At 49.3% G+C, this 26483-nt stretch overlaps 1 protein-coding gene across 1 annotated transcript in view; it reads left to right on the forward strand.

The window, feature by feature from the left end:
* SDK1 (sidekick cell adhesion molecule 1) overlaps positions 1–26483 on the forward strand; it is a 363835-nt gene that overhangs the window by 286877 nt on the left and 50475 nt on the right. Inside the window, exons 30-33 of the mRNA XM_064295981.1 lie at positions 1315–1416; positions 16700–16815; positions 18932–19118; positions 20098–20235. Coding sequence (XP_064152051.1) covers positions 1315–1416; positions 16700–16815; positions 18932–19118; positions 20098–20235 — 543 coding nt within the window. The remainder of the gene's footprint in view (positions 1–1314; positions 1417–16699; positions 16816–18931; positions 19119–20097; positions 20236–26483) is intronic.

Below are 26483 nucleotides of genomic sequence, written 5' to 3' on the forward strand. Positions count from 1 at the left end.
TATATTTTCTCCCTTTTGATCAGGATTCTTCTATAGAATCTTTGATCAAAACATTCAGTAATGGCAGCCGGGCACCATCTGGTTCTTCTGGTCTCATGACAAAGGAGGCAGTTGTTCATGGAGGCAAATTGGCCATGCATTCCATCTCTTCCTCCTTTCCCTGACTCTCCTTCTTCCTCTGTTGGTGTATGTGTTTTTACACAACATAAGAGAACAATATGATCCAGAGACAAATGAGAGATGAATTTATTTAAATAAATAGATTTAGTTCCATAAAAGGTCTTTTACTTCTATGTGTTTTTTTTTTTCCCCCTCAAGTAGGTAACCAAATGTCTCAATATCAGTTATTAGTCTACCTTTTCACCAATGGTTTGAAATGGTGCTCTTGCTTTTTTATTTATTTTAAATTTTTTTATTATGATACAAATATATATAACACAAACAGAACGACTGTCACCATGTCAATTCCAACTGATAGCGACCCTATAGGACAGAGGAGAACTGCCCCGTAGTGTTCCCAAGACTGTAACCTTTATGGAAGCAGACTGCCTCCTCTTTCTCCTGCGGAGTGGCTGGTGGGTTCAAAGTGCTGACCTTTTGGCTAGCAGCCGAGCACTTAACCACTGTGCCACCAGGGGTCCTATATAACATATTTGCCACCTTAATGTTTTTTTACATGTATAATTCAGTGACGCTGATTATATTAATCATATCATGCAGCAATAACGTTTGCCCAGTTTTCCATCACTCTTAACAGATACTCACTGCTTCCTAAACAATGACACCATCTTTCCCCCTCCATCCCGCCCCTGGTAACCACTGAGAAACTTTGGTCTCTGTGCCTTGCCTATTCCAGATGTTTCATGTAAGTGGGAGCCTACAATACTTGTCCTTTTGTAATTGACTTTCTTCATTCAGCATGGTGTTTTCAAGGTTCTGGCGTTCTTTATTTTAGGGATAGCTTCTGGGCCAACAGGCAAGCCCAGATCAGGTTCTGTGATTGAAATCCTTTGCCTGAAGGGCAGGAACCCGCAGCTGCCTCCTGCCCTAAATCTAGAATAGATGACTCCGTGTGCTCTTCCATAGTGTGGTGCTTGATCAATAGCCGGTATGGGGCAGAGCGATGCTCCTCTGTGCAGAGTGACAGGCATGGCATAGTCTTCTCTGTGAAACAGCCTAGTCCCCTCGCCCGCCCGCCTCCCTCTCCCCCCAGGGTTTGCCGACCCCTCAGTGGGCGTGTTCACTGGGAAGTGTTAAGGATGTTTGGGAGGTGATTCTGGTGCACACTGATGCCTGTCTCCTCTGACCCTGCAGATCTGAAGAAATACAGACGCTACGAGGTGATCCTGACTGCCTATAACATCATCGGTGAAAGCCCCTCCAGCGCGCCTGTGGAGGTCTTTGTGGGTGAGGCCGGTAAGCCTGGGTGGGAGAGGTCATGGCAGGGGAGGCCATGGTGACTCGAGCTGCCAGGCGCTCCGTGGGCATGTGCCTCATGTCAAGCAGTGCCCCCCTTAGGGGAAGACACATGGAACTGGTGGAGTTGGAAGGGCTCACTGGCCCTGGTTGGGAGAGGCTGGCTCGACTGAGAGCTTTAACTTCTTAACAGAGAGGGAATGATCAAGGGCAGTGGTGGTTCAGGGGCAGAATTCTGGCCTTCCATGCAGGAGGCTTAAGTTCAATTCCTGGCCAATGCGCCACCTACGCAGCCACCACCTGTCTGTCACTGGAGGCTTGTGTGTTGCTGTGATCCTGAACAGATTTCAGTGGAGCTTCCAGAATAAGATGGACTAGGAAGAAAGGCCTGGCGATCTACTTCCAAAAATCAGCCAATGAAAACCCTGTGGACCAATGTGCAGCTGATCATGGGGGTGGCACAGGACCAGGCAGCATTTCATTCTGTTGTGCACGGGGTCACCATGAATCGGGCCAACTTGATGGTACCTAACAAGTGAATGATCGAGTCCTGCTATGGTTTATTTAATATCTGAAGTCATCATATTTATCATTCCTTGCTGTATGATACAGGTCCCCTGAGATGAGTCGTTAACTCAGCTGGCATTACTTGGGCAGTAGCCCCAGCCACCTGAGTCAGCCTGCTGTCCTGGTAATACAGCCCCTTCTCCGGGTCTCAGAAAGCTACACTAGATCCTATGTAGCCAAGCTGTGACTCATAAATTTGCCTCAAGGAACCATCCCATGGTGGGGCTAAATCACAGTGAGACAAATGTTGTATTTTCAGACCCGATGGTGCCTCCCTCCTCCTCCTCAGTCTTGAGCTGCAGTGCACCACTCTGGCCTGGGGGGTTGTGTCCGCAGATCCCCCACACTGGCTGACATTTTCAGGGGCTTTCTGAGGCTGGTGCATAGCACCGTGTTGCTGCACAGATTTAGAAGGATGATGTGGCAGGCCCCGAGGATAGACCTGGCCTTGTGGGTTGCTCAGCTCAGCAGGGCACCAAGGTTCTGACTGTGTGGCCAGCAGACAGGAGCACATTGCCTGGCCTCTTGCAATGGGAAGAGGTCATTCTTAAAGACCAATCAGTAGTGCTGAAGTGTTTTCTGGAATGGTCCAACAATATTTGAATGCAAGTGAGCATGAGATGAGACCCCTGATGCCTGCATTGTGTCTGCCTCTGGCTTTACACAAACACCTGTCCAAGGTGATTACTCAGAGCCTGTGGGTAGGGGCTGGCTTCGGGCCCACTGAGGCAGAGGCGGAGCATGGTAGGGGAGGGAGCTTCCAGTGCTGTTGGGGGAGCTGCTGCGGTAGGATCAAGGTCTCCAGGCAGAGTTCCAGCACCTGGTCCCTCGTTGGCAGCCAAGTTGGGGGGACCATCCCAGTGGGCTCAGGAGCAGCACAGTAAGTGATCTGAGGCCTGTGGTCCCTGCGCCCCAGCAGGTGGTAACACATGGTGCTCTGTTGCCGGTTAGCCTGGACTTCAGGAATAAGGTCGGGGACTCTGGGCAGAGACTGGGTTCTGGGCAGGGACTGGTTATTTGATAACAGCATGTGAGCGGTTGAGGGTCCCCATACTGGGGCCAGGCCATCACCACCCCGCATGGACCCTGAGCTCTAGCTCTGGGTCTGTATTCTTAAAGGATGCTGAGCCAGGACGGGGCCTCTGGGGGGAGCGGAGTGCAGAGGAGGCGGCAAAATTCATGTCCACGTGGTAACTCAGAAACTGACCTTATCTGGAAATAGACTCTTTGCAGATGTGATTATTTAAGGATTGAGATGAAATCACACTGGATGAGGGTGGGCTCTAAATGCAATGACCAGCTTGTCCTTACAAAGAAGGGCACAGACACAGAGAAAGGATGGCCATATGAAGGCGGAGGCAGCAATTGGAGAGTGATGCTGCCACAAGCCAAGGAACACCAAGGAATGCTGGGAGGCACCAGAAACTGGGAGAGAGGTCTAGAAGAGATTCTCCCTCAGAGCCCGCAGAAGGAATCAACACGGCCGACACCCTGAATTCAAACTTTTTTTCCAACCATCACTACTATTTATTTCCAAAACTTCTTTATCACCCCAAACAGAAACTCAGTACCCACTAAGCAATAACTCTTCAGTTCTCCCTCCCCCAGCCCTGGTGTATATTATATACCAGGCCACAGTTCTCAGTGGTCTGGCAGTTGTATAATGTTGTGATCACTTCCCTGTTGAGATTCGATATGTGATCACCCCCATGATGGGATCTGCTGTGAGTAGCCAATCAGTTGAAAGGGAGTTTCCTCAGGTGTGTGGCCTGCATAGAATATAAGTGAACATTCTGGCAAGGTTTAGGGGCTTCTTGCTTGTGCTGGATCCTGCAGCTGGCTCCTGTTCATCTGACCTTTGGTTCTTGGGACTTGAGCTAGCAGCTTACCTTCGGTCTTGCCTGTCGATCTTGGGATTCATCAATCTTCACAGCCTGCGGGCAAGAGTCCTGCTCTCTGACCTCCTGATCTTGGGTTTGCTGCTATGTGAATCAGGAGAAGCCTCTATCTTGACCCACGGACTTGGACATTCCAGCCTTTACAACCTTGTGAGCCATTTCCTTGATATAAATCTCTAGGTATATATTTATAGGCTTTTCTGGTTTTGCTTCTGTAGAGAACCCAGCCTAAGACAGCTTCCCATTCAGAAACCTGGCAAATATTCACATGGATTTTGTTCTGAATTTTAATTTTTTTTTTTTTAGTTAAAATCTTTTATTTTTAATTAAAATTAAAAAAAAATTAAACTCTTTAATTCACCTGGAATTTATTTTGGTGTCTGGCATGAAAATAACTTCTAAATAGACTGCGTGTTTCCAGAAAAGTAGCTTTCTTCTTCAACACCATGTATAGAAAGTCCTGTTTTTGTGCTGTATCTTAAGCAGGTTTTAAATTCTTGCATTTAATCAAGTCTGTCCAAGAGCTCTTCCTGGTGTCTTTGCTACCACCCTGGGACCACCAAACCTTTCATTTATATTGTGTTACTAAACATTTTTCAAGTTTAGTAGAGCTTATCCTTTTCTCTTCTTTTCCGAAATTTCTTGGCCATTCTGTGAACTTCGTGATCATTTTGGCAAGCTTTCACAAGAACAAATTCTACTGGGATTTTGATGGGAAGTGTATTAAATCATAAACTGGTTTGGAAATTTGTGCCGAGGTCTTCGTTCTAATCAAGTGTCCTTTCAGGAGCACGGCCGGTCTCTCCTCTTGCGCCTCTCAGTGGAGCTGGTTGTGTTCTCTGTACCAGGGCTGAATGTTGTTCCACGGAATCACCCCCAGCAGTTTAATGGTGGTTGTTGCTGTGAACCACATATTCTAACTACTTGCACCTGCTCTGCCCACAGCTGATGGGACCCTAAGGCTCAAGCTGACCTTATCCTTGGGGCACATTAAATATTTGTTGTTGTTGTTGTTGGGTGCCATTGATTCCGACTCATAGCGACCCTGTGTGAGAGAATAGAACTGCGCCATAGGGTTTCCTGGAAACCATGGTGGCATAGTGGTCAAGTGCTACGGCTGCTAAACAAAAGTTCAGCAGTTCCAATGCACCAGGCACTACTTGGAAACTCTATGGAGCAGTTCTGCCCTGTCCTGTAGGGTTGTTATGAGCTGAAATCCACTCAATGGTAACGAGTTTTTGTATAGGGTTTACTAGGCTGTAATCTTTGCCGGAGCAGGTCACCAGATCTTTCTTCCATGGAGCTGCTGGTGAGTTTGAACCACTGACCTGTTAGCAGCTGAGCGCTTAACTATTGTGCCACCAGGGCTTTTCATTAAATACTAAACAACAACAGCAAAAAAAAAAAAAAAACCCCAAACCCATTACCACCGAGTCGATTCTGACTCATAGCAAGCCTATAGGACAGAGTGAAACTGTCCCCATAGGGTTCCCAAGAGTAGCTGGTGGAGTCAAACTGCCAATCGTTTCTTTAGCAGCCAAGCTCTTCAAACCACGGCGCCACCAGAGCTCCACATTAAATACTAGCCCAGCAGAAAGAGGCACCTCACTGGTTCTCCAAAAAAGGGAAGGAGGACTTGCCTGGCTCCCAATGTCCAGGGCTTAGAATCAGTGTCCAAATGTCCAGAAGTCTTATCTTTGACACCAAAGCTTCTGAAAAGGAAAAAGAGATGGACACGCAGCTCAGTATTTCTAATGATTCCATCGTTAGCATTTGGGGTGTTTGGCTTATTTTGGTATGTATGTTGCTTTGGAAGACAGAAAAGTATCTTGAAACCATTGACTATTGGTTTGTTGTTTTCTTTTTTAAGAACAAGAAACATATTTGTAGAATGCAGGTTATACCTTTTCTTATAAGTACTCCAAGTTTGTAATTACTTTTGGTTGGAATGAGAGAAAAACAACCAAGTTTCTAGCTGGTTTAGCTCCCCCTAGTGACAAATAAAGCTTAAAAAAAAAATCCTAGAGCCTAGTAAGTGAAATTAAAAGGATTCAGAGCTCTGCTAGTCTGGAAGCATGTGTTTATAATGAAGAGTGACTGGCAGTTGTTTAAAGGGTAATTCATGTAGTTATTCTGCATCTCATAGCGTTGTGATACCTCATCGCCACCGGTCTAGGTAATAGTTATTAGTGGAACACAAGGTAATGGAGTTATGAAAACCATGGGCAATTTCTCTTGTTTCCATGGCCACAGCTTTACCTGTTGAGGTTACTAAGCAGCGCTGTAGGTAGAGACGTGGAACTACGTCTGAGCTATCATGAATAATGGCGTGCATTTACTGAGAGCTTGTAAAAAAAAAAAAAAATTTTTTTTTTTTTCACTATGTGCTGAAGGAGCCCTGGTGGCGCAATGGTTAAGCGATGGGCTGCTAATTGAAAGGTCAGCGGTTTGAACCCACCCAGTGGCTCCTCAGGAAAACGACATAGAAGTCTGCTTCTGTAAAGATTATAGCCTAGAAACCCCTATGGGGCAGTTCTGCTCTGTACCCTATGGGGTCACTATGAGTCAATTTGACAGCACCCAGCAATGACAACAACACTGCATGCTGGACACATACAACATCAGGATCATTGAGGTGGGCATTGCTGTCTCCATGTTACAGGTGCATACCTGGTACCACCTGGCTCAGAGAGGTGCTGGTGTGTCCTGGACCACCCAGCCTCGAAGTGGTGAGGGTTTCCAGGCTCCCCCCACTCTCTGGGGCTACAGCTGGTGCTTTTTGCTCTGTTAATGCACACACTTGCCATTGCCAAGGAGTTCAGACTCCAGCTTCTCGGGATGCAAGTGCTCTCTGGGGTGGGGGTATGTGCTGCCTGGCCCTGGGTGGGGGACATAGATATGTGCTGAGTGAGTGGAAGATCTGCCCATCCTCTGCCACCATGCCAGAGAGAATTTCAAGATACTTCTTGAAGCACTTTGCCGCTTCTTCGGGCTCTCTCTCTTATATGATCCTTATCCTACCACTCATCCAGGGAGGCCTGCATGGGGAATGAGGCAATTGGTTTTAAAAACTCTCTTAAAGCCAGTGGGGGTGGAAAATGCCAATAGGGAGGAGAGAGTTGTAAAGGAGGAGGTGAGGGGCAGATGCTCTGAGAACTCAAGGTGCTCCCAGGACTAAAGTCTCAGGGTGCACAGCCAGACAGGGGCCTAGAAGGGGGTCAGAGTAACTGCCCCGGGAGAAGGTGAGAGTGGCCCTGCTAAAAATAAAATAAAACCTGTTGCTGTCGAGTCAGTTCTGACTCATGGTGACCCTGTGTGGTACAGAAAATCACTGAGCTGTAATCTTTACAGAAGCAGATTGCCAGGCCTTTCCTTTGTGGCACTGCTGGGTAGGTTCGAACTGCCAACCTTAGGTTAGTTGTTGAGCACAAACCATTTGGCTACCTAGGAACCATGGCCCTGCTAATCAAAATAAATAAATAAAACCAAGCCTGCTGCCATGAAGTCAATTCTGATTCATGGCGACTCCATGTGGTACAGAGTAGAATTGATCTCCATAAGATTTTCTTGGCTGTACTCTTTAGGGCCAGGCCTTTCTTCTACGGTGCTGCTGGGTGGGTTCTAACTGCCAACCTTTAAGTTAGTAAACCCCAGTGCCATTGAGTCGATTCCGACTCATAATGACCCTATAGGACAGAGTAGGACTGCCCCATAGAGTTTCCAAGGAGCACCTGGTGGATTTGAACTGCTGACACTTAACTACTACGCCACCAGGGTTTCCTTTAAGTTAGTAGTTGAGTGCAAATCATTTGTGCCACCTAGGGACCATGGCCCTGCTACTGGCTCATTAATGCTAGAGGGGGAGGTGCCACACGCACAGATTCAAGCTGTAACCAGGTGGTCTCTCCAGTAGGGACTCTTCCAGAAACCTCTGTCCCCCACTCTAGCCCACCCCCCTACTCCTCCTGGAGTCACTCTTCTTCAAAGCAGATCTCATTGTATCATGTTTCTTTTTGAACTCCTCTGTGGCCCCCCAAAAGGAGCCCTGGTGGCACAGTGGTTAAAGCGCTCAGCAGCTAACTGAAAGGTCTGTGGTTTGGACCAGCTGCTCCTTGGGAGAAAGATGTGGCAGTCTGCTTCCATAAAGATTACAGCCTTGGAAACCCTATGGGGCAGTTTAACTGTCCAGTAGCATCACTGTGAATAGGAATTGACTCGGCAACAATGGGTTTGATTTTGGTTTTGAGTAGCCCCCCATTGTCTATGGGAAAAAACTCAAACCCATTCCTGGGACAGGCCTCCTGGGACCCTGCGGGCCCTGCTCCAATCTCCTCTCCAGCATCTTCTCCCCTTTGTAGCCTTTATTGATTCACAAGCCAGTCTGGGAGCCCAGAGTGTCAGAGGCAGGTGTGGCTGGGCGCTGTTCCTGAGGATCACATGGTCCAGTGGGGGGCGCAGTAGGTAGCCAATGCTGCGTAACGAGTGACCTCAACAGTTACTGCCTAAAATGAATGCATTTGTTATCACACAGCTTCTGTGGGTCAGGGATCTGGGCTCAACTCCACTGGATTCCTCACTTCAGGGACTTACAAGGCTGCAGTCAAGGTGTTGGCCAGGACTGTGGGGTTATCTGTAGGCTCGACAAGGGAAGGATCCAACTTCAAGCTCTCTCACATGGTGTTGGCAGGATTCAGTTCCTCGTGGGTTGTTGGACTGAGGCCCCAGTCCTGCACAAGCTGTTGGCCAGAGGCCTCCTTGGTTCCTTGTCATGCAGTTCAAGCCAGGTCTTTAAACCTGGCATCCAGGGCTTTTCCCACTCCAACCCTTCAATGTTCCTATAGCCTGGAGCACATATCATTGAATTTTTTTTTTTTTAAATGACATTTCTGAACAGTTTCATGATTTTTCTCATTAAGCTTCTTTTAGAGTTGTTTTTGGTTCTGGCTCAGCAGATGAAGTAATCAGAGGAAAGACTGGGAGGTTTGGAGCTTAGAGAGGACAGGCAACAAGACTGAGACGAGGCTGGCTTGAGGGGCCAGCTCCAAGAAACAAAGGAGGGCACGATTCTCCACCCTCCCCCAGGAACCCCTCTGGGTAGGACGACTTGGGAGCCAGGACTGTCTGGGTGTGAATACAAGCCTGAATCCACACACTTGTTGGGGTCTCACCTTGGGCAAGTTGATTAATCTCTGTGGGCCTCAGTTTTCTCATTTATATAATGGGCCAATGACGAATAGCCACCTCACCAAATGGCCCAGCGGTTGGAAGAGTCATCTGTCAGTGAGGTCATCATCACTGTAGCTGACGTGCATTAATGAATTGCCACGGTTGCAGCAGCCAGCAAGCAAGATGTTACCAGTGCCTGCTTTCAACTTCAGAAGTCCTGGAGATTTCTGGAGACAAGGGGGCTTTTGCGGGCAAATGTGATACTTGTGTTCCATATCTCTGATACCCTTTAAAAACCGAAACCAAACCCACTGCCATCGAGTCGACTCCGACCCTGGGTGGCCCTGTGTGTTACAGAATAGAGCTGAGCTCCATACAGTTTTCTTGGCTGTCATCTTTTTTAAAAAATAATATTTTATTGTGTTTTTGGTGAAAGTTTACTCAGCAAGTTAGGATCCTGTATGACACACAAATTGATCACTGATACTACGTTCTGGTTGTTCCATTTCCGGTACCTAGTTTCCCTGACCCCTTGTCTCCTTATCTTTGTTTTGGATTAAATGTTGACCTTTTGGACTCATATAGATGGTTTTTAGTAGAACACCAATCTAATGGGTCATATACTTTATTTTGTGTGTCATTCTGCTTTTCTGCTAAAAGTTGATCTCAGGGGGCAGGTTTGTTTCAAGGTTTAAAAAGTATCTCAGGGTAATTGTCTCAGGGCGTCCTTTGGTCTCAGCTGGTCTAGTTAGTCTGTTGGCTGTTATCTTTATGGAAACAGATTGCCAAACCTTTCTTCAGTACCTCCAGGTGAGTTCAAACTGCTAACCTTTCAGTTAGTAGCTGAGTGCAAACTCTCTGTACCACTCAGGGACAAACTATGCTATCCTCACCTTGAGTCGTCTGTTGTAAGCTTTCTAAGAACTTACTTTATAATGTCCACTAAGACGTTCTCCTACAGACCAGAAGTTTCTGGAAGGCAGGGATGACAGGTGTTGGGCCTGTCTGGGTGGCCTGAGCGTGCTGGCCATGTCTTGTTTGGAGACAACAGGGTCTAGGATCCCTCCTTCCTGACTTGTTTGCACCCCTACCATCCAATCCTTGCCCTCTGTCCCCAACTGTGACTTGTCCCCAACTAATCTGAAGCAGTATTATCCACCTACACGTACTCCCTTATGTATTAAGAAGGCCCCAGAGGCCAAATCATTACTGAGACCTCAGAATGTCTCGGGGACTCCCTGCTTAGGGAACCAGGTGTGCTGGGATGTTTGCTGAGACGGTGAATGGCATCAGAGAGTTCTGTTTCCTGTTGACTCCAACAGGTGATTGGGACATGTGTCTGCCCAGGATGGTGTCAATGTCATTAAAGCAAACCGATGAATGTATATGTGCTTAAAATCGTGTTAAAGAATGCTTATTTCATTACATTAAAAGACTAGCAATGACACTCATATTCTCAGGAAAAAACTTGCTCTACCCAAATGAAAAGTTGGGGCGGGGGGGCAGTTACAAAAACTGAAAGTAGAAACCTAGTAAGGATGGTCTAGTGGGTTGAGGGCAGCTCTGGCAGCAGTAGGATGACCGTCTGTCTGGTGTGACCCCATGGACACCTGCTTTCTTACCTCTCTGGTTACCCCCTCCATCCCCACCTCCTGGAATGTCCTTGCTCCCCTAGCCTCTGTCACATGTTAAAATCCTCCCGACTTATTTAAGAGCCAGCCAGCGGCTCTGTTTTCCAGAAAACACTGAACAGGTAGGTGTCAGTGGAGTTTTTAGACTAAGACTGGGAAGAAAAACCTAGTGTCCCGCTTCTGACAGTCAGCTGGCAGAAACCCCGTGAATCACTGCAGTCCAATCTGCAGCTGACCGTGGGATTGGTGCAGGACCGGGCAGTGTTTTGTTACGTCGTACACGGGGTTGTCATGAGTCGAGGCAGCTAACAACAATTAAGCAGTCAGCCATTGCTTGGCTCATAGAAATCTCCAGAACCGCTATTGCTATCGGGTGCAGGGTGCCCCCCAGAGGCCATATAAGCTTCTCTGTGACTGCCTGGACAAGAGCTTTCTCCAGGGCATGCTAGCTCCCTGGCTGGGGGTACCTGTGGATCTTGCCAGGACTGTGGCTAGTCTCCAACTGATGTGAAGCAATATTATCTGTGGGAGAAAGACCTGCTCCCGTAAAGATTGTTGTTATTAGGTGCCATCAAGTCAGTTCTGACTCACAGGGACTCCATACACAACAGAATGAAACACTGCCCAGTCCTTTGCCATCCTCACAATCGTTGCTATGTTTGAGCCCAATGTTGCAGAAACTGTGTCAGTCCATCTCACGGAGCATCTTCTTCTTTTTCACTGATCCTCTACTCTACCAAGTATGATGTCCTCCCCCAGGGACTGGTCCCTCCTGATAACATGTCCAAAGTATGTGAGACAAAGTCTCATCATCTTCGCTTCTGAGGAACATTCTGGCTGTGATTCTTCCAAGACGAATTTGTTCATTCTTCTGGCAATCCATGGTATAGTCAATATTCTTCGCCAACACCATAATTCAAAGGCATTAATTCTTCTTCAGTCTTCCTTATGCATTGTCCAGCTTTTGCTTGTTTGGGTCAAGCGTACCTTAGTCCTCAAAGTGATATCTTTGCATTACAGCCTGGAAAATCATATGGGGCAATTCTGCCGTGTCACATGCAGTTGCTATGAATTGGAATCAATTCAATGGCACACAGCAACATCCACCATAAACACTAAGGTGGGAGAACAAAAAGGTAATGCCTCCCCAGACATGCCATCAGCTCCAGACCTGAACTCGCTCTGCACCAAACAGGAATTACATCTGGGACTGCAAACAGCACTGACTCCCTGCGGTCAAGTCCACCTATTAAGGCGAAAATCCAGCCACTTCCAGGGGACAAAAAAATAAGTCTCAAAAACGATATACTTTGTTATATCATATTTGTTTCCCTGCCTGTGTCACTGACAAAAAATTCTTTGCTACCTTCAGTATTATGGCCCGGAAGCTCTCTGCTGCAGCATAGCTGGTGTGTACATGGAGCATTTCAGCATGGGGCTGTGAGGACGTGGGAACAGCAGTGCCACTCATCACCCCAGACGGAACAAGGACTTTCTCCAGGGCTTGAAAATCCCAGAGAGAAGGCATGTGACCCAGAGTTCCAGGTGGTCTCCTGGTGCTTATAATGAGCCCGGAAACCCTGGTTGCATAGTGGTTACGTGCTACGGCTGCTAATCGAAAGGCTGGCAGTTGGAATCCACCAGGTGCTCCTTGGAAACTCTATGGGGCAGTTCTACTCTGTCCTATAGGGTCGCTATGAGTCAGAATTGACTCGACTGCAACGGATTTTTTTTTTTTTAATAATGAGCCCAGAGCCCTGGTGATACAGTGGTTAAGAGATTAGCTACTAACCAAAAAATCAGCAGTTCGAATCCACCAGCGGTGATGACACAACAGTTAAGAGCTCAGCTGCTAACTGAAAGCCTGGCGATCTGAACCCACCCAGCGGCTCTGTGGGAGAAAAGACCTGGTGATCTGCTCCCATAAAGATCACAGCCTAGGAAACCCAATGGGGCAGTTCTACTCGGCCACATAGGGTTGCTATGAGTCGGGACTGACTCCACGCCATGCAATAACAGCACCCAAGTCCGGGGCTTGTCTTAGTTTCCTCAGAGCCTCCCTGGTGCTGGGTTTGGCCATGTTTTTGAGAAGGAAATCTGGGGCTGGGGAGGGGGGCGCTCACAGACGGTTTTAACCGACTACCTGGGTAATGGCCGGGCTCAATTTTGCCTCTCACATTTTAATTGTACAACAGTAATTTTGCGATAGAGTTGCCGATGGCAAACATGCAGAAGACATTAACATTATTTATGTTTTGGATTATTAATGTGGCTGTTAAAATTCCTCCAGTTAGTTTTGATTGAATTGTTTTTTTGTGTGATTCTGTTGTTTAATGGAGCGGTAAATAAGAATCTCTGATAATGAGGCCCAACATCTGCCACAACAACCTGGCGTGGGCTATTAACATTTCCATTCACGGCAGGGTGGGCAGCGATAAGAGGGAAGCCACACAGTTAGAACAAAGTAAATAGTCAGTGTCAGGCCCAGTGGGCGTTAATTACTATTGTATTCTACATGCTGGGGGGGGGGCTGAAAATGGGGAGGGGGTCCTGTGGAAAGGGTGACTTCTGAAGGTCATTCTCTCCCAAGAGCCCCCATGCCCGGCCATCTTCCAGACAGATGGACTGTTTTATCACTTCATTTATGGTCTAGGAGCCCTGGTGGCACAGTGGTTAAGTGTTCGGCTGCTAACCAAAAGGTCAGCAGTTCTAATCCTCCAGCCTCTCCAAGGGAGAACGATGTGGCAGTCTGCTTCCATAAAGATTACAGCCTGAAAAACCTAATGGGGCAGTTCTACTCTGTCCTATAGGGTCGTTAGGAGTCAGAATTCAGCTTGATGGTGATGGGTTTTGGTATTTTTGGTCTATGAATGGACTGGAAAGAGCCCTGGCAGTTCAGTGGTTAAACACCTGGCTGCTGAGTGAAAGGTTGGCAGTTCAAACCCACCAGGACAAAAACCTGGTGATTGGCTTCCGTAAAGATTACAGCCTAGAAAAACCTATGGGGCAGTTCTACTCTGTCCTATAGGGTCGCTATGATTAGAAAATCAACTCAATGGTTCCTAACATGCAGTTATCTATATGCTCAGTGTTTTTTTTTTTTTTTTTAAACTTTGTCTTCTAGCCCTTGTTTTAATTTTTTTTGGGGGGGTGGGCAAGGGGTAGGAGGAGAAGGAGCCCTGGTAGCACAGTGATTAAGCGCTCAGCTGCCAGCTGAAAGCTCAGCAGCTCAAACCCTCCAGCAGCTCCACAGGAGAAAAGACTGCCTTGGACATCCTATGGGGCAGTTCTACTCTGTCGTATAGGGTCACTGCGAGTTGAAAATTGACTCAGTGCACCTAACATACAGATATATGCAGTTACCTATATGCTCAGTGGAAACCCTGGTGGCATAGTGGCTGAGAGCTATGGCTGCTAACCAAAAGGCTGACAGTTTGAATCCTTGGAAACTCTGTGGTGCAGTTCTATTCAGTCCTATAGGGTTGCTATGAGTCAGAATCGACTCGATGGCAACGGGTTTTTTTTTTTTTTAACATGCTCAGTGTTATGATTTTTTGAACTTTGTCTTCTAGCCCTAGTTTTATTATTTTTTGCGGAAGGAAAGGAAGGGATAGTGGGAGAAGGAGCCCTAGTGGCACAATGCTTAAGCACTTGGCTGGTAACTGAAAGGTCGATGGGTCGAATCCACCAGCAGCTCCACTGGAGAAAGACCTGGCAATCTGCTCCCATAAAGATTGTTGTTGTTAGGTGCCGTTGAGGAAGTTGCAACTCATAGCTACCCTCTGTACAACAGAAAGAGATGCTGCCTGGTCCTGTGCCATCCTCACAGTCATCGCTATGATGGAGCCCATTGTTCCAGCCACTGTGTCACTTCATCTTGTTGAGGGTCTTCCTCTTTTTCACCGACCCTCTACCTTACCAAGCATGATGTCCTTCTCCAGGGACTGGTCCCTCCTGAATACTTGTCCAAAGTATGTGAGACGAAGTCTCACCATCCTTGCTTCTAAAGAGCATTCTGGTTGTACTTCTTTCAAGACAAGCCACCACAGTATGGCAAACTGACAGACAAGTGGTGGCTATAAAGATTACCAAAAAGCCAAAACCAAATCCATTGCTGTTGAGTCGAATTCCAACTTATAGTGATCCTTATAGGACAGGGTAGAACTTTCCCCCACAGGGTTCCAAGGCTGTAAATCTTTACAGAAGCAGATTGCCACATCTTTCTTCCGTGGAGCTGCTGGTGGGTTCTAACCACCAACCTTTTGGTTAGCAGCCAACCGCTTAACCAGTACACCACCAGGGCTTCTTGTCGTAAAGTTTACAGCCTAGGAAACCTGTGGGGCAGTAATATACTCTGTCACACATGGTTGCTATGAGTTGGAATGGACTCAACAGCATGCGACAACAACCACAACAGCCTTGAAGCACAAGGCCAGCCCCCGGGGTGCAGGTCAAACTGCAAGTGGGAGCCCAGCCCCAAGGCAATTTCAGTGCAGCTGCCAGGCCCAGCCAGCCCAGATTCCAAAGAGGTGCCCCAGTGGGACAGGGGGCGGATCCTAGGAAGCAGAGACCCACTGTCATGAGAAAGTGCACAGCATGGCGTTCAAAGACCCCATGACACCTTGAAGATGTGTGCAAGTGATCTTTGTGTCTCCTGGGCTCCACTGTGGTGGACGGATGCTTGGACACCATGTCCATGGCCCCCTCCCAGGGCGGGGGCGGGGTGATAGGCAGTGAGGACAGGGTCCTGAAAAATGGGCACCAGACTGACCCCAGAGAACAGTATGCAGGTATGACCTCCTGCAGGAGGGGGCAGTTCAGACTTCCATGTCCCTGTCCCCACCAGAGGACATCGTCCCAAGCTGGAGTTTGTGACTGGGATCCCTGAACTTGTGGGGAAACACTTACACCCTCATTTCTGCCAGCCTCTGTCTGAAATACAGCATTTCACTCAACTTGGCTGCCAACCCAAAGGTCGGCAGTTTGAACCCACTAGCCACTGCATGGAAGAAAGATGTGGCAGTCTGCTCCCGCAGCTTCAGAAAGCCTGTGGGATAGCTCTACTCTGTTCTGTAGGGTCGCTAGGAGTCAGAATCGATTTGACAGCAATTGGTTTGGTTTTTTGGTATAATTGACTTGGTGACACCTAACAGCAACAGGAGCCCTGGTGGTGCAGTGGTTAAACACTCAGCTGCTAACTGAAAAGTCAGCAGTTTGAACCCACCACCCACTCCATGGGAGTAAGATGTGGCAGTCTTTGTAAAGATTACAGCCTTGGAAACCCTATGGGGTACTTCTGCTCTGCCCTATACGATCACTGTAAGTTAGAATGGACTGGATGGCAGTGGGTTTGGTTTTTGGGTGAGTGTAGTAACAAGCCACAGTGGTATCAGCGGTACGTGTGAGCAACTCCCACAGAAATCAGAGATGCCCTCATACCATGCCATCGTTGTTGTAAACGTAGCTGATCGGTGTTTACCAGACCAGCTCGGTGGGCTTACTTCATGGGCTAATCAAGATGCAGAATCCCTGGGTGGTGCAAACAGTGAGGTGTTTAGCTGCTAACCAAAAAGTTAGAGGTTTGAATCCACCCAGAGGCACCTTGGAAGAAAGACCTGGTGATCTGAAAACTCAGCCATTGAAAACCCTGTGGAGCGTAGTTCTACTGTGACACACATGGGGTCACCTTGAATCGGAATCAACTTGATGGCAGGTGAAATCACGGCACACACACACATTCACACACTCACGCATTGCTAGGCGCTACGTTTGTTTTGAGTGCTTTCTTAGCTGTACGTCAGAGAAATCAGTTTTCTTTGTCATCAGTGTATTTTATCTTGTGCATTTAAAAACGTTATTCTCAGAAAGGCTCCTGGCATAGAAAGGCCAGGGAGTCCTGGAGGCCAGTCAGCTGTGATGTGAGTGATACCACCGCTGGAGCGGCTCTGCCGTGAGCCAGGAGGGGTGGGCCCCCCCCGGCCTCTGAGCGCCCCTCAGCCCTCTCGTGTGCTCTCTCCACAGCCCCTGCGATGCCCCCACAGAGCGTGCAGGTAAACCCCCTCACAGCCAGCCAGCTGGAGGTCACGTGGGACCCACCGCCCCCGGAGAGCCAGAATGGGAACATCCAAGGCTATAAGGCAAGCTTACGCATGTTTTTGCTCTTTTTTCCGGGTCACCGTGTGCCAGGCCCAGGAGCCCAAACTCCAGCTGGGCGCCTGGGCCCCCCGGCTGCTGCCCCTTGGCGAACTTTGTCCTCCTCTGTCCCCAGTGCAGACGCACAGCACCGATGGGGTGCAGGGGTGAGAAGCTGGCACAGGCTTGGCTGGCCCTGCCCACTGGCCTCAGAAACAAGCTGCTGACGGGAGGCTGGAGGGCGGGAGGAGATTGGGCTTGTCCACAGGCCGCCTTAGCATGGCTAGGGACCCTTCCTGTTCCTGTCCCCTCTTTGGGTCCCTCTGGTACCTCTCGTTATTATTGCTGCTAGGTGCCATCGAGTCGATTCTAACTCAGAACCACTGTGTATGAGAGAGCGGAACTACCCCATGGGGTTTCCTAGGCTGTAATCTTTACAGAAGCAGATTGCCAGGTCTTTCCCCCATGGAGCAGCTAGTGGGTTCAAACTGCAAACCTTTCGGTTAGCAGCCGAGTGGGTCACCATTTGCGCCACTCAGGAACTCCTTGACACTTGTTGTGTGTTGCCGAGTCCATTCTGACTCATAGCGACCCCGTGAGAACCACCACGCTAAGATGGAGTAACTCCACACCAGCGACCTGTTCTCCAGGTAGGGGGAAAGCAAGGTGGCAGGCTGGGCAGGTAAGAGTATCAGCTGATGAGGTTTGAATCCATGGAATGGAGTTCCACCCACCTCTAGGACCACACCTGCTCCGAGGGCTCCAGAGCCTCAAACTTAGCTAAAACTGTCCTGTAGGAAATGTGCCAACCCGCTCCGCAAGCACTCCCCACCCTCCTCCCGAATTAACGTCCCTCCCTGAGCTGCTGGGGCCTTAGTTTATGTGTCATCCGATCCAGCAGGCTCACCCGACCTCATGACTGTTGGGCCAATTAAATGTCCATTTACAGATGATTTTTGTGGGTGTTTTATGAAAATGAATGCCTTCCTCCTGGGCAGGGCTGTTACAGTGATTAATGAGGTAATGGGAGGCAAAGTACTCTGAGCGCCACGCTCCGAGGCAAGGTGCTATTTATGTATGTCTAAATAATTTCCTTAATGATAAAGACATTGAACTTGGATATTGATCTCAGGGCTGCTGTGCCTGTGTGTGCAGAGGCTTTGATTGGGTCAGTCCAGTGGGCAGAAGGTGTAGTGCAACTCACAGGTCTAGCTCAGGGACCCTCAGGCGTCAGCGCCTGTGGTGGACAGGTGATAGATGTGCCAGGGAGGCTGGCCATAGGAAGTGCCGGCACTGCCATGGAGCCACCACGTGTTTCTTGTATGTGACAAGCTGCTGTAATGGCCTGGCGTGGGCCAGGGTTCCCATAGCCAAGCTAGGTCTTGGACTTCACTGTCTTTGGCAGCCCAGCCACGCTGGCATTGGGCAGAGGCTCTCTGGCCAGCTGTCTGCAGGAGCAATGCTGGCAGCCTCTTCAAACCTTCATACCTGAGCATGGAGTTTGCCACGAGCACGTAAAAGCCAGATGAGAGAAAATGGTGTCCAGAAGGAACATGGGGCCTTCGCAGCATCGCGGAGCACAGCATCTTATTTCTGGTGTTCATCTCCAACGTGTCGTGTCACATGGATTGAGAACTTAGATGTCAGCTTTGGGCAAAGTGTGGACATGTAGGGTGGATGTCAAGGGCTGGCTCCATCCACAAGTCCGGGTGGGGGTGAGCATTGGGGATCTCCCTTCTCTCCAAGTTATGGAAGGAGGCACGGGAACAGTGAGAGGTACCTCTAGAGCTCACTCTGCAGGAGAAAAGGCAGCCTCCTGGTAACCCGAGTGCAATGTCCCTGCCATCCTCAGATCGCCAACCAGAGCAGCATTTTCTTTCGCTGGGCAATGCTTGAACTGTAGATGGACAGCTCAGAAATGCTAGCCACTGGCTCCCCAGTCAACACTGGCCGCTGATCTCCCTTCATCTGCACTCCCCTCAGTGACTCCCTGATCCCATGACAAAGGTTCTGACCCAGAGCACACGAGGGCCACCTGCAGGCTCTGGTCTTGTGCTTGGGAATAGAGAGGGCTGGTCTCTCCTAAAATGCCCATTCCCAACCCTGTCCCCTCTCTGGCAGATCTATTACTGGGAGGCTGACAGCCAGAATGAGACAGAGAAGATGAAGGTCCTGTTCCTCCCTGAGACTTCAGTGAAGCTCAAGAACCTGACCAGCCACACCAAGTACCTGGTCAGCATATCTGCCTTCAATGCTGCTGGGGACGGGCCCACGAGTGACCCCCGGCAGGGGTGGACGCATCAGGCAGGTAGGAGGCCAGTGCATTTCCTTCTCACAGCCTCTCTTGGACCCACATTCTGAGTGCACAGGTGTCTCAGTTTCCTAGTGCTGCTAGAGCAGAAATGCCACAAGCGGGTGGCCAGGCACACTGAGCCAGGGAGAGGGGAGCAGAGAGCAGGCCACGGCTGTCCCCCAACCACACACCTGGCCTTTGGTCACCAGGAAGTCCTTTCCAGTGCAAGATGGCTTGGTCAGCCTCCTCCCCCATCTCCAGGCCAAGCAAGAACTCTCTGAGGTGGCAGAGTGTTGGGTGAGGTTTCAGACAGAGGGGCCAGGGATGTGTCTTCTGAGACTGCAGGCCCTGTGGGAGGGGAGAAGAGAGGGAGGAGGGGGGAGGAGAGGAAAGGGGGAAGGAGAGGAGCGGGGGGACGAGAGGAAAGGGGAAAGGAGGTGAGGAGAGAGGACAGCTTGGCAGTAAGGGGACCAGCTGGAGGCTGTGTCCTGGCACAGGGGCTTGGAGGGGACAGTGGTGGAGGAGGTAAGAAGAGGTTGAGTTAGGGATGTGTTTTGAGGACGTTTTGAGAGGAGAGGGGAGGAGAGGAGGGGGAGGGGAGGCACCGTCCATTCCAGAGCCCCATCCCCACCAGAAGAGCAGGGACAAACGCCTCTGAACCCCCCAGCAGCCACCAGAAAATACAGCAATTGACATTTTCTGTCCTGCTTTCCTCTGTTATTCATTTTCATCCCTCTGTCATTTCTCCTCTCAAGCCCCTTTGTGTTTAAACACGGTCATTTTCTCGGCTCTTCTCTGGAGGGCCTGGGTTTCGGATTGATCATCAGAAGTTCCGAGTTGACCAATAAATTTCTCCTCATCCTCTGGTGTTTAGACTTGTACTGAGCTGGAGACCACATTCAATGACATGTCTTATTTCACACAGGGGCACAGGCGTGCACGCATGCGTCTATAAGGAATTTCAATAAAAATTGCTCTGTCTTCTGTTCTTTAGCCCCTGGTGCCCCCAGCTTTCTGGCATTCTCAGAAATCACCTCCACCACGCTCAATGTGTCCTGGGGTGAGCCGGTGGCAGCCAACGGTGTCCTGCAGGGCTACCGGGTGGTGTACGAGCCCTTAGCACCTGTCCAAGGTAAGACAGAGGGGACAGAGCAAGGCAGGCGTGCCTCACCCATGTACCGCATCCCACAGTCTAGAGAGAGACCCTGGGTTCTTCATGTTGGGAAGCCTGAGCTCAGAAGGTGAAGGGCCTACTGGAAGAGACCTGGGGTGCTCAGCTGGGCTGGGGCTACCCCTGAGTGTCCTGCATTCTAGTGCTTTCTCTATGGGACCATGCTGGATATTTCCTTGATCTAGTCTCTTTCATGTTGTTGTTGTTGGGTGCCTTTGAGTCTATTCTGACTCATAGCGTCCCCATGTGACAGAGTAGAACTGCCCCATGGGGTTTTGCAGGCTAATCTTTATGGGAGCAAATTGCCAGGCCATCATCCCGTGGAGCCGCTGGTAGGTTGGAACCACCACCCTTTCAGTTAGCAGCGAGTGCTTAAGCATTGTGCCACCAGGGCCCCTTTTCTCTTTAATGTACTGGACTTTTCTCCCATGTTCCTCTTTATTTCCCAGTTCTCACGGGTGCTGATGAGGCCACCGCGAGTCCCAGTTGTTGGAACCAAGTAGGGGAGTATTGGTGGATTGGATACCTCCTGCATCCTAGGGGAGGCGCTGACAGCCTTGTGCACTTAGATGATTGTCTGTCAATCCTTCCATTCACTCGTTCACTCAAAGGATATTTATTGTTGTTGTTGGTTGCCATCAAGGTGGCTCTGACTCATGACGACCTGTGTGCAACAGAATAAAATGTTGCCCAGTCCTGTGCTATCTTCATGATTTTCGGTGTGCTCAAGTCCATTGTTACAGCCAATTTTGAGTGCCTTCCAGCCTAGGGGGCTTATCTTCCAGCACTATATCAGACAGTATTCTGTTGTGATCTGTAGAGTTTTCACTGGCTGATTTTTGGAAGTAGATTGCCAGGCCTTTCTTCCTAGTCTTAGCCTAGAAGCTCCTCTGAGACCTGTCCACCATGGGTGACCCTGCTAGTATTTGAAATACCAGTGACTTAACTTCCAGCATCAGAGCAACACAGAAGCCACCACAGTATGACAGACTGAGACTGACAGATGGATGGTGGAAATATTTTCTACACACATTATGTGTCACATGCTGTCCTGGATCCAGGAAAGGAAAGAGCTTGACTGACTTGTTCAACAAAGGCCTTGCTTTCCTGAACTCAACGAGTTTATATTCCAAAAAGGAGAGAGACAGCAAATACACAATTTAACAAAAAATATCTGATGTTGGTCAATGCTACAGAGAAAAGACAGTAGGATGATATAAGAGTAAGGGGGAGGCCTGGATGACCAGAAGGACCCAGCCATGCAAAACTCTGAAGGAAGCCCTTTCTGCAGAGGGCAAAGCATGTGAAAAGGCCCTGAGGTAGGGGGCCAAGGGCTGGATCTCAATGAGTGAGGAGGGGAGTAGCATGAGATATCTTCATCTAGTTCCAGGGCCAGGTCATACAGGGCCACGGTGGACTCTAGATTGGACTGAGAGGCCCCGACTTACACAAGAGAAGGGTCACTCTGGCTGCTGATGGGAGAGCGGGTTATGGGGGAGAGGGACGCTTGGGAGTAAGGAGACCAGCTGGAGGCTGTGTCCTGGCACGGGGGCTCGGAGGGAACAATGGTGGTGGAGGTGAAAAGAGGTTGGCTTAGGAATGTGTTTTGAAGATGGAGCCACCAGGATAGCCATGAGTTGAATGTGAAGGGGAGGGGAAGGAGCTGGGAAAGGGTTGGCATTGCTGCTGTCACTCACACACAATCATGGGCATTGCTGCATTAAGGTGTTACCTAGCTCTGACGCTACTTATATCTGATGTTATAGTATCAGAAATTATTGTTAATATCCAAGAAAAAAATCAAACCCGTTGCTGTCAGTTCCAGTTCTTGGCCACCCGTGTGTTACAGAGTAGAACTGGAATCCATAGAGTTTTCTTGGCTTTAATTTTTATGGAACAGGAGCCCTGGTGATTCAATGGTTAAGAGCTTGGCTGCTAACCAAAAGATTGGCAGTCTGAACCCACCCTGCGGCTTCTCAGAAGGAAGATCCTGAGACTGGCTTCCGTAAAGGTTACAGCCAAGGAAACTCTAGAGGACAGGTCTACTCTGTCATATAGGGTCACCGTGTGACTTGACAACACACAACAAGAACAACCTTTATGGGGCAGATCACCAGGCCTTTTTTCCATGGCACACTGGGTGGGTCCAACCTGCCAACCTTTTGTTTAATATTTGAGCACAAACAGTTTGTGCCACCCAGGGACCGTATTTTTAATATGCTGCTGGTATATTAATAAGTAAAATCATCATAAACTTAAAAAAGTTTCTCATATTCAGCATTCCCCTCTACTGGATCACTGATGGGTTCAGTGACTGCTTGATGTGCTGGGCGCTACGGCGCTAAAGAAGGACCAGGAGCCCAGTAGCCTCTGCCTGCCCGGTGCTCAGGCAGTCTTCCCCCGCAGTGATCTACATGGGCAGGCTGTCAAGATGATAGATGATTTCACGTGTAGGAGGGAAAAGTGTAACTAGCACATCAAATAAGATCGGTTTTCCGTTTACAGCAGTGATAAAAGTTTCCCTTTAAAATGCATGTATTTGAGTAAAACAGGGAGTTGATCTGAAGGAAAACATTTAAGCACTGGATTTTATTTCATCGAAACTAAGGTGCCATTGACTATGAGATCTGTTGTTATTTTATAAAGTGCTGAGAAAGACAAAATGCTTCTGAGAAACTGTGGCCCGATACTTGTGTATCATCAATTCTGGGCTGCACCTCCAATTCAGGGATGTTAAAATGTGGGGGTGGGTGCGTGTGTCTGAGATAATTGGTGAGTTTTGACAAATAGCAGTGGAGGTGATATGGTATGACTTCTAAAGACGGCCAGGAGAGCACAAGGACAACATTGAGTCAGTGAGGCCACCTAGAGGGTGGGGCAGAGCTCAAGTGTCCTTGTGTTCTTCACAGAACCAGCATCTGTCCTGGGAGCCAGGTTTGAGGTCCCCAGAGATGTGCCGTTGTTCTTGGCAATCAGCAGGGAGCGAGCATAGAGGATTTGTGGAGGCCTTCCATCTGGCTCACCAGTATCTGCTTTCCTCCCATCACACACACCCACTCACACACACTCCTACCCACACCTGTATACTCATACACGCTTACACACTCACACACTCTTACACTCACACCCATACACTCTCACAAACACATACATACACGTTCACACACAAAATCTCACGTACACTCACACACGTATACTCACAAATCACACACTCTCAGCCTTTCACACACTCACTCACACACACACATACTCACATATATCAGACACATTCTCACACACACTGTCACACATACCACACACACACCTATAACTCACACATACACCACACACTCACACACAGCCCACACAGGGGTTCCTTGAGCCATGTAACAAAATGCCTTTCTGAGGATACCGGCCAAGTGGAGCTTATTCCAAATAGGAACGGTTGCAAAACACCATGGTTCTGATCAACCTATGGGCCCTTCCCAGTCAGAGACAGCATGGGTTTTTCCTGCATCCTCGGATGAGTGACTTGTTCTACGAGTCAGTGCTCCTGTGTCTGTGGGCTTGCAGACTGTCCCTGGGAACTTCACGGTGTATGACTCCAGGCCTCCCTCCTGGCCACTGCTCGCAAGTCCTATGAGAAGGGCTCTCCAGCCAGGCCATTGCTGTCCCATCATTACCTGATCAAAGGACTGCACGGGGACATGGTGGGCTTTGTGACATTCTCGTCCCTGCATGTCAGTCCCCTAGAATTGCTACAGGATTGTGACAACAGCTCTCTGCTCAGGCTCCAGGGAGATAACATCACACACCTGGCTCCACTCGTGTTGTCAATGTCATGGTTACTTGTCCATTTTCACAACAACTTACGCATCACTGGGGAAGTCAAACGGTGTGGGAAAGATGTAGTTTAGGCAATCACGTTCATCATGTCCAGCTCACAGGGGCAGTTCTGTGAGTGCCTCATAAACAGCATCCCACCACGGGTAATGGTAATAGTAGGTACCATTTACCAAGCACTTACGGCAAGGTAGGCACTACAGTAAGCACTGAACGTGCATTGTCCCTGCATCCTCACAACTGCTCTGTGATGTAGGTGCTGCTGTTCGTCTCGACTGCAGACAGAGACGTTAAACTTAAGGCCTGTATGTCATCTGCCCAAAGCCTACAGCTAGAAAATGATAGACGAGGAATTTGAACCCCAGTGGTCTGGTTCAAGAGCCCAAGGTCTTAACCTCCGTACCTGGAAAAAACACTGCCTAGAGTGCTTGTGTTTCAGGAAGTTAGTGTGCAGGTGAGCCTCTCAGAGACAGAGTGTGAGGAAGGCCGTTAAACACCTCATGCACAGTCGTGTCCTTTGCTACCCTTTTCACCTCTTTTCTTGAGTAATGAGTCATCTGTCACCAGCCTGGTCACTTTTGTCTGTTGAGAAGGGCTGGTTCTTGAAGCCCAGAGTCTCCTGGCTCTTGCAGTGAGCACACTGTGCTATGAAATTGGAGCAGGGAAGAAAGAGCTCTTTGCTCCATGACTCACTCGCTCACCCGACAATGAGACAGACCAGAGTCACGGCATCTATAGCACCACCAGGTCTCTCTGAGCAGGTGAGAAGAACAAACAATCCAGAGGCAGTCAGAGCAGAGGCTGGGGCACATTTTGGATGCCCTGACTCATACTCACCTGTCAAGTGGCCATTCAGGGCTTGAGCTGCCCAGTGGCCCAGTGGCATGGCAGTGCTTCCTTGGAGCACCAGGCTCCTACTGCGCAGCATGGTCCTCACTGTGTTCCCCTCAGATCTGTGATGAGCTCTCTCATGCAGGCCCCACCCTACTCCAACAGCTCTGTCCCTCTCCAGCTGGTCCAACATCTATTCCTGGTGAGGATGAGGGCAGCCTCCCCTATAGCCACCAGCTTCTTCCCATGTCCCTTCCTCACAGCCTAATCAACCCTGCTCTCCAGCTCTGCATGTTTCCAAGAAAATCAGCTCCTGGCAGAAACCAGAAGCAGGAAATGCTTGCCCTGGTGGCTGTTCTCCTCCCTGAGGCACTTTGGAGCACTTTGACTGATGGGGCTGGAGAGAGAGGAGATAAACTTTACATTGGGTATGAGAACATGTTGTTGTATGACTGGAAATGACCAGAAATCAATGGGACTGAGTCATGATGAAGGAAAAGTGTGGTTGCGCAGACAACAATGGAACTTACTGGGGTCCTGTTGCCCAGTGCTTGGCCACTCCCCCAGCCCCAGCACCCCAAATCAGCAGACCTGAATCAGTCTATCCCCAGGAGCCAGCCAGCCAGCCCCTCTTCCTCCCTGCCCCTGAGAAAAACCAAACTCTTTGTATATCTCCTGCCCTGTGAGTCTGACCCACATGTGGGAGGCCAGCTGCTGCCCAGACACAGACTGCTTTTGAACTTTGGGCAGCTCCAGGAGGAACCAGCCCTTACCCAGGCACTGCTGGATCCAGGGAGAGTAGTGACCGGATTCCAAACAATTGTAATATTTTAAAATGCCTCATAAAATCTGTACACTTCCCCCCAGAAATGTGGTTTCAAGTGCAGTAAAAGCATCAGGTATCTGCATTTGGGGCTAGAATCATATTCACCGTCTGTGGCAATGCAGGTTCTCAGCTGCAGATTGCCAAAGATGCGATGTATGTTTCTGCATACACGTGTGGGAATTGCCACCTACTTGCAGTTGTGGAGACAAAAGCTTTTCAAGTGGTAGAGAAATGGTAGGAAAATGGTCTCACCTGCCAGTGGCTCTAATGGGGGACCATCAGGCCTGTCTCGCTGCCTCCACTCCAGGACCTTGGAGTGACATGTGGAAACTCCTGGCTAGGGACCTTTCAGTACAGGCCAGTGAGGTGGACAATACAACAGTGACCAGCGCCTGTGAGCCCTGGGGTTACTCTTATCTGGAAGTCAGTCCTGGCTCAGCCGTGTGCACTGAAGTGGGACTCATGGCCATCCCCTCACCAGTCCCCTGGTCAGTGCAGGGAGGACTGCAGCCACCTGGAGCATCACAGCCCAACCACTTGGAGCACTGCAGCCCAGCCACCTGGAACACCATAGCCACCTGGAGCATCATAGCCACCTAGAGCATCACAGACCAGCCACCTGGAGTATCACAGCCACCTGGAGTATCACAGCCACCTGGAGCATCACAGCCACCTGGAGCACCACAGCCACATGGAGCATCATAGCCACCTGTAGCATCATAGCCACCTG

Source organism: Loxodonta africana, chromosome 12 (genome assembly GCF_030014295.1).
Source record: "Loxodonta africana isolate mLoxAfr1 chromosome 12, mLoxAfr1.hap2, whole genome shotgun sequence".
In the NCBI taxonomy this organism is placed as follows: domain Eukaryota; kingdom Metazoa; phylum Chordata; class Mammalia; order Proboscidea; family Elephantidae; genus Loxodonta; species Loxodonta africana.